Consider the following 11,716-nt stretch of genomic DNA (forward strand, 5'->3'; position numbering starts at 1 on the left):
GGTAGATTTTGGCCTTTGTCAGGAAACAAAAGAATTACTCAAACTGCATTAACCTCAGAAAGTCAAGGATTTGGTCTGTAATTTCTACAATCTAAAAAACAACCCAAATCACAAAAACTGAAAAAATGGTAATTATCTGATAAATTATAGTAGAGGCTATCCTGACACCTATATCCAAAAAGATAGTTACAACATTTAAATAGAAAGAATTGCAACAAGCAGCACCAGTTAGAAGCTCAAATGAAAGGTGTTGTGATCGATATAGAATCGTTCCTCCTGATGATGATCACGGTTAAGAACGAGGCACCATCGAATCTCTAAAATGCCATGCGACCAGCAAGCCTGCTCTCAGATATCCTTCGGTCAATGGCAGCATCAATGGAACTCATCTGAAACAAACATCCGAATAACTTTGTATTAGGAAAGCCAAAAGGAGACAATCTCATGATTATCAGTCAATATATTAGAACTTAGTCTGTAGTCAATATATACAAACTTTGCAAAAGGAGCTGACCTGGCCCACTGAATTCACGTTCGATCTAAAAATTATATTGTACGATATGTATGGGCAAAAATCTGTTGGGTAATGGTTGTTCCACCCATTCCCAACACTTCTTATCAGGCAACCATAGGTAGAAGTCAAAAATTGAAATTAATTTTCAAACAGTAAATACATACACTCTGTGCTCTTAACCTTGCAAGGAGCTAGTGGGAAGATCCTCGAAAGATCGCAGCATGCTAACAGAATTACTAATTATTAGCAAAGAAAATGGAAATACCTACTTGACTTTGAACCTTCGCTGGCCACAAAATCGGCAGGATTGCTTGCCAAGCGGACAGTGGCCAAGAACGAAAAAACAGCCCATCATGTGAATGGGGTAGGAAAATAGCAATATCCATGGCCATATTGTGAGGATTTTTTATGTGTATTTGGATATATAGTTAAAGGCATAGAAATACCTTGTATCTATGTAAACAAGAATAATTATGTGCAATGGAAAACCACAAGCAGCAAAAGTCTAGCCACCGGGATATTTGACTAACTAAATCATTTATCCGGTATGAAGGATATTATTTTATAGGTTGTAATGACTTACCTGGCTATTCTCATCATGCACCTGATACTTCAATAAGGACAATCTTCTTTCCTCCTGAAAAATTGATAAGAAATGCAAGAGCTTCTCAGAAACAGGGGTAGTTACAGCGTTTACAGAAATTTCACATTAGAGTTAAAATCCTACCATAGACATAGCTTCATCATCCCAAACTAAGTAGACCTCATTAGTTGCGGGTTGTGTAGATGGGGCTTTGTTTGCAATTAATGGAGGTGGTCCTATAGACGGACCTTCAGTATTTGGACCAGATGCATAGGAATGTGAATTTGCAACAGGTATGGCTGTAGACAATGGGAAAAGCATGAGAAAGCAGATAAATAAGAAACGGATGAACATGAGAATGCAGATAAGCATGTGGAGCTGGTTTTGATCATGATAATGTGATGACAACTACTTTAACTACACAAAAATGGATAATAAAAAGAAAGTTAAATAAACATTTCGCAAAGCAAAGAGGAGTTTTCATGTCATTCCATAAAGGAACACGAGTACACGACTCAACTTATGTGGGACGGAAGAAGTGCAATTTACAACAAGATACAGATTCTCCAATACAGTACAGTGTAGTTTCTCATATACGATATACCTCATTATCCAAATCAGTGAAAACCTAAGTTATCAATTTATTACTAATGCTAAATAAACACTGGGAAAAAGCGAGTAGAACTAACCTGGGGTTCCTGATGTTTGATAATTATTGGCTGCCAGAGTGCCACCGAAGTGAGGTTCTGCACTCTTTATTTCTGTAGAAGAGCTTAAAGGCAAGCTCATAGAAGGTATAGGAGCAGAAAACGGGGAGCTCTGAGGAGGAATATTACTGTTAGGAATGACAGGAAATAAAGGTTGAGAAACAGGAACAGGAGGTGTTGTTGCAGGCATCCCTGGAGGAGTGATTGAAAATGTTGGTTGAAGCCCAGGGGGTGCTGTGGATGGAACAGTAGACTGAATATTGTGCACAGGAAACAAAGGCTGTGGAGGCATTCCTGCTTGGCCAGGGAACGGAACTGAAACAGCTGGGTGCTGAGGATACCAAGGTTGTGGACGAGGTGGAATTTGCCAACCAACAGGTGGCCCAGGTATTCTGGGATTGTAACTGAATCAACAAAAGAAGTCAATCAGGCAAGATACATCTTGCTCCAATATGGAGTGGTTACATGAACTCTTGACTCTGTGTACTCTTAAACTAGTTCTATTACTAATTCAACTAGATTTGTGGCTGAAGTTACGTAACAATATATGATTTGGAAAAAGGAATTAAGAAAGAACCAATCCTTTTTTTACTGTCTGAGTATATTATACAGTAAATTATCATAATATTAACCAGAAATAAAGAAGCAAGTAGCATGGAACTTACTTCGGAGGTAATGGGCCGCGGGGAGGATATCCAACCCCTAGTGATCCCGGCATCATACCACCGGTTATCTGAGAGATTGGTAGATCAACTTTAGCTGCTTTTGAAGGGTTCTCTTCATCTGTTGAGCAAAAAACATATCAAAAAGTTGGCATCAATAGGACACAGCCACAGAGAATTCACAGCCATCATTCAAATGGCAGACGGGTTAAAAAGAACAAACTGGGTATAGTACAAAAATACACTTCACAATTTAAATTCAAATCTTGAATCTTGATAGCATTCAAGTTTAAAGGTGCACAATTTGGTTCAGGTCATTTTGTTCGGTTATTGGCTTTCCAAAGTCAGTATGCTTCTATCTGATCACAGTTTTGGGTTTTCCATACCTAAATTGATCAAAGTATACTACAGATTTTTGCTGATTTAGTTTACTAGGTGAAGTCAACATTAAACAAATCCGGGAACTGACAGGCAGACCAAAGGCAAATTATCTACAGCCCAAACGTGTCCGAACTATTTGACAATTAATATTACAAACTGAACACATACTATCTCATTAAAACCTCAGGTAGCAGTAGGGCTGCAGTGTAAAGAAGACATTACAGGATCAAGCAAAACAGCTGACAATACCTTCCTCTCCATAATGTGAAGCCAGGGCATCAGCTGGAATTCCCTGCATCCCATAAATCTCAATCTCCGTTGTTTCTCTTCCAGGTTTTGCATTTGGGACTCTGGAAAAACAATGCCGCATTTTATCAGAAAAAAATTGAATTCAACCCGCAGCAGTTTGTCAATCCCTAAAACACATAAAATCACACACACGAATCCCCAAATCCTATATCAATTTATAAAAATCAAAATATTCAAAAACCAAAAAAGTCGAGATAATTAAGCATACGCTGCAATACGAAACAATTAAACACAGATAAAGAGGCGATTCTTTGAGAAAGAGAAAGACGGACTGACTTAGTGACTTGTTCCTTGTGAACCTGGAGCACGTGGATGGCCATGCCGCCGGCGGTGGAGAGCTTCTTGTGGCAAACATGGCACTTGAAGTGCTTGGCCTTCTGGTGCTGCACCAGTATCTTCTCGTCGTCGAACTCCCTGTCGCAGTAGTAGCACCACACCTTATCCACCGCTCCTCTCTTCTTCTTCTTCCCCATTCGATGTCAATCCGTCAAATTAAGCAGCCGGGGAAGATCGGATCAACAATTACCACACCAGTCGAATCTATTTCGCAACCAATCGATCGATCAATCGATCCTGAGCAGGAAAATAGGTCTGTTTTAGGGCAGCTCGACTCGTCTCTGCGCAGCAGCGCATTTACTTCAAAACTACCTTCTTATATTTTCCTCCATGGACTATTAATATTAATAATAATAATAATAATTTTATTAATATAATGATTACTATAATCATCTCCTTTCCTTGACACGGGAGGAAAATATATTGTCATTCAAATTCTACATTGTTTTTTTTATAATCTTTTTATTCAGATTTTACAAATAAATTAGGATAATTTGGTTATAAATTTCTAATTTTTTACTGTATTAAATTATGGTTTTGCATATTAACTTTAAAATATGAGGATATATTATCAAACTCATCTATATTGTTTTACTACACAACAATTTTTTTTAATCTTTTTATTCAGATTTTAGTCTTTTACAAATAAACAAGGATATTTTGCTTAGAAATTATAGTAATTTTTTTTTCTTCAAATTATGATGTGCATATTAGCGCTATTTAGTAGTACTAATTTATTCTTATTTAATAACTAATCTGACAAATCTAATTTAAATAATAGTACTACTTTTTAAGTTAAAGTTCATATGAAGATTAAATGAGGTGAAGAGAATAAAATAAAGTACACCAAATAATTTTTTTTAATTTAGTATAATATGATATCATTTCCCTATATATAATGTGTTGTCATTTTTGTTGACATCCAACAATGTCACACAAGCAAATCATCAAGTCATGGCAGCACGTGAATCAGTACGAAAAAATAAAAATAAAAATTTGACGAAAGTATAAGACTTTCCATAAAATAAAATACTCTATAAATAAAACCACCCTCAAGGAACGATTTTTAAAATAAATCATGGGCCTAAACAAAATCTTGAATCAGTATGCAAAGACATACCTCAACCATGTCAATTCCTTTGAAATTTAACAAGTTGGTGAAGTTTATACAGAGCATGTTCCCAAATGAAAATCCTAACTACAAATTACACAACACAGCTTCCCCGATCTCACGACCCCCAACACGAACACGAACGAACACAGCATGAGAGGACCAGAATGCTGGTGATTTTCTACAGAAGAGACGAGAGGACACGAGCAACGTTCGAGGATATCCTGTCATGTATAGGTTCCTGCACAGAAGCAAAATATAGGAGGCTTCAGTACTTGTCTTTAGCAGTAGGAAGCTGATGTTAAAGGCGCCATATTTCTACCTTAGTCGAGGGCAGTTCAAACTTCGATTTCGTGATCGTCTCATATAAGTGGATATACCTGTAAGGAAATGAGTAGAACTCTCAGAAATTGAAAAAAGACATCATCAGCCACACTGCACGAATCTCAACATACCGCCAAGATAATTCAGAGACGAGCTCTGTGGGTGCTTCGGGCAAAACCTAACAAATCATTCTCGTGAGTTAGGTTCAACATGTGCATATTGACAGGGACGAGACGACAAGAAAAATAGTAGCATGTGATTTACCTCGTCTTCGTAAGGATTGCAATTGTCTTTGAACCACAACCTCAGAAATTCCTACAAAAAAACCTCACAAGGATGGATTATTATATCATCATCGAATAGGAAATTTAAAAAGTAGTGAACATCAAGAAACCACGACAAACCTTGTCGATGTTTTCAGGCTCGAGGCCATTCTGAAAGCGATCTTCATAAGAATCAGCAATCCAATATCTGCTTGAGTCTGGTGTATGCACCTTGAAGAGTTGAAAATATAAAATAAATCATCTTAAATCCATCTAGTTGAGCTTTGTATAAATGTATCCCTGCTGTGGGTTTTTCGGTAAGAAAAAAAACCTCATCTATCAAGAGCACTGCACCATCAGATCCTTTACCGAATTCATATTTAGTATCCACCAGAATCAGTCCATGCTCCCGTGCAATGCGCTGCCATGGTGAATTAGTGTGAGTAAAAATCAAACACGCACAAGGAATAGCCGAGCTCATTGCAAGCAAAAGGCTTAGCAGAGAAGCAAGAGCAAATGTTACGACTTTAATGCACTGAATTAATCTTAGTTTGAGCTAGAAAAGAGTCGAAGAGTTAAGAGTGTGGCTTGACTTTGCCAGATGCGCCAAAGGAACACAAATTAGAAAACATAATCCCATTTTATAGCACATAACGAAGACCGTTTCTACTTTCTATGTGTTTGAAGTGACATAGTATGCCATCGTAACAAGAGTGGAAGAACAGTTACACCAGATTGCAGTTCCATATTGGTTAGTTTTCACAAAAAGTGAGTAACATTGCTTGACTGTTGAAGACGTATGATTGAATTCACAAAATACAGAGAGAAGATGAAATGATGAATGGAGGATATTTGAGTACCTGCCCATACTCAAACAGACTTAGTGCTGCTTTACTTGCTTCAACATAGTCGGATTCAGACATCAACCCGCTCCGGATAATCTGCAGGTTAATTGATCTAAATTACATAACAGTTGGAGTAGAAAAAAAGTGTCTACTTGTAAATGTTTCGCACGGTCACTTCTGCCTATTAGGTCTATCTCGCAATTCAAAAAACGATTCTCTTAAATAATTCAAATAAAATATGTACACATAACAAAACTTGATGGGCCAATGCAGTAAGTGAGATTAAATGAATGGAAGCCTCTACCATTTGTATGAGATGATTATTTCAACAGAAACGGGGGATAACTTAACGGGCAACAGATAAAGAAGTCGAGAATCCCAAACCTCTTCAGGTGTAATTGGAACATCATGATCTGCTGCTTTAGTAGTCGGAGTGAGTATATTTGCTGCTAACTTTTGGTTTTTCACCATACCTGTTACAGACAGACACACACCTATGAGTAAACAAATACTCTAACGAGTTCGACTTCTAACACAATTACAGACCTCACCATCAGGAAGCGCATTGCCACAATAGTTCCGCACACCCTTTTGGTAGACAGTCCAGAGTGATGTATCGGTACTTCCGGTCACATAACCTCTGACTACAAGAGCACCATCAATGTTCATTAAACAGCTAAATACGGCAATGCATGAGGAAGCATTATTCCTTAGAAGAAACCAAAACACTCAGACAAAGTAACCTCTGATTTGGGGCGGATGAAGACGGATTTAGAAATACTAACCAACAAATTCAACAGGGAAAACCGAGCATTTCTTCGCAATCGTCACATTCCTATCCGGAGACGAGACAACTGCATTTGGAATAATGTGCTGAGTTTGATTAAACCACCAGAGACTAGTTTCATTCAGTACCTAAAGAACCAAGCTTTCACCATCAACATCAACATCAAAACACAAGAAAACAATTTCATCAAGTCTTTTGCAGACGAAGCAATGAAAGAAGGCACGAATACCTGTCCCTTGAAAGGAATTGAAGCAAGAACCCTGTCAAAAGCACTCTGCCTATCAGTTGTGACCAGGACAAGATAGTCTCCTCCATCATAGATATCCCTCACCTTCGAAAAATCACAAACAAATAAATCAATTACCTTTCATCATCCACATCATTCAGCTACTCAACTGACATACCTCATCAAATAATCAAGCACCAATAAAAACTCATTTATATCATAAATGCTCATGGTGGAAATAAAAAAACATGCCAAAAATATGTAAAGGCTCAACATTTGGACATAAAATAAACCTAACCTAATCACACAAACCCCCCATAGTATCCAGCTTTCACAACCATAAATTCCATAAAATAAAAGTAAAGCAAACACTTCGCAACTCAGCTCAGCAGTCATAAAAAACTCATCTTTAAGCAGAAAAACCCTAAATTAGAGTGAAATAGAAGCAGTAAGTGCACCTTGCCTCTGGTCTTTGAATTGAGACCGGGAACAGCTGAATCGAGGTGAGTTTCAGATAGACAACCGGACAGAGAGCTATTGATAGCATCCATCAATTCATTCTTGCGTTCGCTGTTGTCCAACAATAGCGATTTTGGGGGTCCGCCGGAAACTGTAGAACGCGACGATGATGCTGAAATCACCATCGAGCAAAACATTCTACGATTAAATTTGCTAGAGACGAATGTTCTAAGGGAGTGTGAGGACGCAGATGGAGTGTAAGCTCTTAAGGAGAGCTTTCCGGTGAGAGTGGTCGGAGAGTTTACGCAGTGAGACTGAGCCATTGCTGTCTCTCTCTACGTTTCTCGCCGTTTTCGATCTTTTTAGAATAAATATAATAATTCATGTTTTTCCTATTTTTACAATGGGCTTAGGTTGGCTTAAAAGCCCAAATATAAAAAGCCCATCAATATTGGCACTTATCATTTTCTTCATTAGAAAAGGCTAAACAAAACTTTACAATGATATCAAAGAAAACAAAACTCTAGGGTTACCGACGGATGGTAGCGCAATTGGTAGTGCGGAGTTGTAATGAACTTAAGTTACGGATTCAAATTTCGTCATTTGTTGGGAGACTTTCAGCTTCTATCCGAAAACCTGGTTAAGCAAATAAAACTCTATCGGAAAATGAATAAATTTATTTATATGTTACTCCTCTTAAATAAGTATTCACTGTTTAACAAAAGTTTTATTTTGTCACTCTGATTCATACGTCTATAGAAATTTTACAGCAGCTTTGATAAGAATGAAAATAAGCATCACGTCTCATTAAGTCACTGGATTCACATTTCACTTTTTCAACTCAGATTTTTTAATATTCATTACGGAAAAAAAGTGACATTCTTAGTCGTGGATGAATAATATATAATGCTAACAAAACCATAATGTTCTACGACTAAATAATTTAAAAACTTTAGTTTGGGCAGGGCTTTAAGCCCTCCCGGTGTCCGCCATATTTAGGAAGGATGTTCAGCGAGCTTTTGGTGTGCTCCAAGCGCGATGGGCCATTATATGAGGCCCGACACGAGTTTGATAAGAAAGATGTCGCCGGCATTATGTATGAATGTATCATATTGCACAATATGATAATAGATGATGAAGGATTTGCTGCAGAACACTAGGCACCGGAAGAGGGTGCTAGACTGCTTGTACAAGTCACAGTGTTGCCACCCCCCTGCAGATGGGTGTACCACGTACTAATTACTTGATCCAATGATTCACCGATATGCGGAGGGAAACAACACACACGGCACTCCAGATCGATTTGGTTGAAGAGATCTAGGCACGTAGGGGAGGAGGCACATTGTGATATGCGTTCGCGGTGTTGTTTGTGTGATGTCGATAATTTTCGTTGTATAATTTTCCCTATCTATAATACACTGAAGATTTGGTTTTAATTTTTTTTTTATTAAATTATGCATTCTTTTTCTAATTATTATAGTCCGATAATTTTTATTCTAATTGAATTAATACCAACAATTGATAAAATAATATGATTTGTGGTTGTGGCTTGTCCACTATTGGGGTGGACAACTTTTTTTGTGGCTATGGAAAAAAAATTGTGGTTTGGCCTTGGAGTATCCAAACTATTGTGGACACTCTTAGATCCCTCACATTATTAGACTTATTGTAACAACCCGAACTTTCGCACCTTATTATTATTAATATTAGCCTAAAGAAAAATAAATAAATAATAAAATAGGTGATTGTTGTAGTATTCGAAACCTTCCCTGTGTATTTATAATAATCGATCTTGGAATTATAAAATAATAGTTGCTTCATTCTCAAACGAACATTTCAAGTACCAAAAAAAAAAAGAAGTAGTAAGTAACCCCAAATAAAAGTTTATAATGTCTGGTGCATCTCCGAAGTCCACTAAAGTACTAAGTATTATACCAATTTATCAAGTTCCTAATCTATTACAATTAGAGAAATGTGCAAATCCGGACAGCCCTTAAAACGGTCGTGCTCGTATCCAAAGGAAGTCCGATCTGTCAACAAGAATTTGCCATGATCTTTAAATAAATCCTATTACCTACATAAGATAGAAAATTCGAGAAGTAAGATATGCTAAAATATGGATAAACAAAATCCTTTAGAAGATTTTAGCAAGTGGGAATTAAATATAAATCAGAAGAATCAAGGTCTTATATGCTCCCATCACATTTTCAAAATGCTTCTTAGCCATAGGATCAACCAAGGAGATATACATAAAATACTCAAAAGCTGACATACAAATATAACAATGAAGATTAACTTTACCAAGTTAAATATAAATATGAGTAACAGGGGAGATTTATCTCCACATCAGATCAAAGATTTCAACAAAGAATAATTAACGTCTAAGATAGTCCCTCCATTCTCAAAATACATTTTGGCCATAGGATCCAAAATATCTCTTACATACTTCCCCTCCAAGCTACACCTCCCCCAATTGGATAACAACATACAAGGGAGTATATAAACCTTAAGTCTTGTCTTCTCACTTTCAAGCACCCATCACCATCAAACATTCTCTTCACACACCAACACAACATAGGATTGATAAGGAGTCGAGGAGGGAGAGTTGCAGATAATTGTAGGATTTAGTCCTACAATCCAACAACACTTTTTCACCATTAAAAAGGTAAATCCTAAGCCTTTCTTTTCTTGCACATATGTACAAGCATATGCATACATATAGTGACAAATAGAATCTGTTAAAATGAAATTAACAAATTCACAACAACAAGTTTAACATCTTCCACCACAATCCATCGATATCAGTGAAACAAATGCCCCAAAATCACTAAATTCATGAAGTAGCAGAAGTAAGTATATACTTTAATGAATAAGCCAATTGGGAAACTTATCTCTTTAAGTATGAATCTGCCGGATTCCAGCGAATGGACTTAGACACCTCATCGACACGAGGACTGCCCCCACAACCCAGATATGTCACCGATTCAATGATTTCAAGACCTTTACAAATCTACAAGTTAAAAACACCAAACTTTGAAATTCAAGATTCAATCTTTAGAAATAAAACAAAATGGGGAATTGATCAAATTGGGCATTCCTTACCTTTCGGGAGTTCGGCTGAGGCGGTGCGTAGCAGCGGTGATCGATGATGGCGTCGGATCCCGAGGGAGAGAAAGACACACCGCCGGAGGGAGGCTGGCCGACGGTCAGCAGGCAGGAAGAGCAGAGCTCTTTTCTGTTCTCCTTCTCGTTAGTCACGATGGAATGAGGGGGGGAGAGGAGAAACTTCTAGTACTATTAGTGGTTCTTTAATTGGGCTAATGAATTTAATGTTTTGGGCTAACATTTTAAATGATGATTGGGCAACTATTTTTTTTTGTTTGGGCTAAAAAGTGGAGTGATAAATCTATAAATGGAGGTTGCAGTAAATACATCAAGGCGGCTCGATTTCCAAATTTAATTACTTGGGCTAAAAATTAAAGAAAGATTTGGCCTAGTTTTGGAAATTTTAATTTATTTTGGAGAAAAACTACATATTAAATTTTAACCTAACTTTTAAAGTAAGGTTCAATTACTATATTTATATGGTTTCTTCTAATGGTGTAACTAAGCTAAAATAATTGATATTTTGATTTATTTTAGAGTTTTGCTTGGGAGTAACTTTTCTAAGTAAAAGACGCATAGATCCAATTTAGTCGAAGTTCGAGAATTGTGGAAGTAGAAGCATCAAATAATATATGAGTTTTAGGAATTTTTTTAAAGATAAGTGAAATAAGAAAAGGGAACTAAGTACGAGGCATGCATTTTAATTAGGTTAGTCCTTCAATCTAATCGATACTATTATTTTGTATTGTTTTGAAAAAGGTTATCACTGAAGTTAAGCTTGGAGCGAGAAAATCAAGTTAAGAAAATTAAATGAACGAGGTGAGCTTTCTTATACTAAAAATACAAATTATATTTTATGAAAACTCATACACATGTTCGTGGCTTTTAAAGATGTTGTCTTGCCATAAATGTTTTGTGTATGATGTTAGAGTTTGTATACTAGAAATCACGTTTCGAGTGATTGAATACTGTAAAACTCTTATTTTATTTTCCAATAAATAAAACAGATTATTTTTTGTCATAATGTTGTTATGTTTTACATTTAATGGATGTTAATGCATGTTTAAATGTATAAGTTAACCTAACAAAGTCTAAGTCTTTGTT

At 36.7% G+C, this 11,716-nt stretch overlaps 2 protein-coding genes and 1 long non-coding RNA gene across 4 annotated transcripts; all 3 read right to left on the reverse strand.

Moving 5' to 3' along the window:
- Positions 1-21: 21 nt before the first annotated feature.
- On the reverse strand, positions 22-3,788 carry LOC125201483 (protein SUPPRESSOR OF FRI 4-like). Of its 2 annotated transcripts, XM_048099624.1 has the most exons (8): positions 3,433-3,788; positions 3,097-3,197; positions 2,470-2,587; positions 1,787-2,208; positions 1,242-1,396; positions 1,098-1,151; positions 679-738; positions 22-389 (listed from the first exon to the last, which is right to left on the reverse strand). In XM_048099624.1, exons 1-7 carry the CDS (start codon positions 3,627-3,629, stop codon positions 706-708), a joined length of 1,080 nt encoding a protein of 359 aa, XP_047955581.1. In that variant the 5' UTR covers positions 3,630-3,788; the 3' UTR covers positions 22-389; positions 679-705. The 2 variants fall into 2 exon arrangements, with proteins under 2 accessions (XP_047955581.1, XP_047955579.1); XM_048099622.1 differs by lacking the exon at positions 679-738.
- An 821-nt stretch (positions 3,789-4,609) lies between these two features.
- On the reverse strand, positions 4,610-7,855 carry LOC125209207 (phosphoribosylaminoimidazole-succinocarboxamide synthase, chloroplastic-like). Its single transcript, XM_048108815.1, has 12 exons — positions 7,507-7,855; positions 7,052-7,153; positions 6,821-6,950; positions 6,587-6,679; positions 6,420-6,508; positions 6,051-6,131; positions 5,522-5,611; positions 5,332-5,421; positions 5,192-5,242; positions 5,059-5,105; positions 4,926-4,983; positions 4,610-4,844 (listed from the first exon to the last, which is right to left on the reverse strand). Exons 1-12 carry the CDS (start codon positions 7,828-7,830, stop codon positions 4,785-4,787), a joined length of 1,215 nt encoding a protein of 404 aa, XP_047964772.1. The 5' UTR covers positions 7,831-7,855; the 3' UTR covers positions 4,610-4,784.
- A 1,493-nt stretch (positions 7,856-9,348) lies between these two features.
- On the reverse strand, positions 9,349-10,783 carry LOC125218203. Its single transcript, XR_007175903.1, has 2 exons — positions 10,610-10,783; positions 9,349-10,517 (listed from the first exon to the last, which is right to left on the reverse strand). It is a non-coding gene; the product is annotated as an uncharacterized LOC125218203 (long non-coding RNA).
- Positions 10,784-11,716: the final 933 nt, after the last annotated feature.

Source organism: Salvia hispanica, chromosome 1 (genome assembly GCF_023119035.1).
Source record: "Salvia hispanica cultivar TCC Black 2014 chromosome 1, UniMelb_Shisp_WGS_1.0, whole genome shotgun sequence".
Lineage (NCBI taxonomy): Eukaryota > Viridiplantae > Streptophyta > Magnoliopsida > Lamiales > Lamiaceae > Salvia > Salvia hispanica.

Coding starts and splice junctions, on each gene's coding strand:
- LOC125201483 (XM_048099622.1), bottom strand. CDS start 3,629: ATGGGGAAGAAGAAGAAGAGAGGAGCGGTGGATAAGGTGTGGTGCTAC. Junction 2,209..2,469: donor CGCGGCCCATTACCTCCGAA/GTAAGTTCCATG, acceptor TTGTTGATTCAG/TTACAATCCCAGAATACCTG. Junction 1,397..1,786: donor TCAAACATCAGGAACCCCAG/GTTAGTTCTACT, acceptor CATTGTCTACAG/CCATACCTGTTGCAAATTCA.
- LOC125209207 (XM_048108815.1), bottom strand. CDS start 7,830: ATGGCTCAGTCTCACTGCGTAAACTCTCCGACCACTCTCACCGGAAAG. Junction 6,132..6,419: donor TTCCAATTACACCTGAAGAG/GTTTGGGATTCT, acceptor ATTAACCTGCAG/ATTATCCGGAGCGGGTTGAT. Junction 4,984..5,058: donor GTCTCTGAATTATCTTGGCG/GTATGTTGAGAT, acceptor ATTTCCTTACAG/GTATATCCACTTATATGAGA.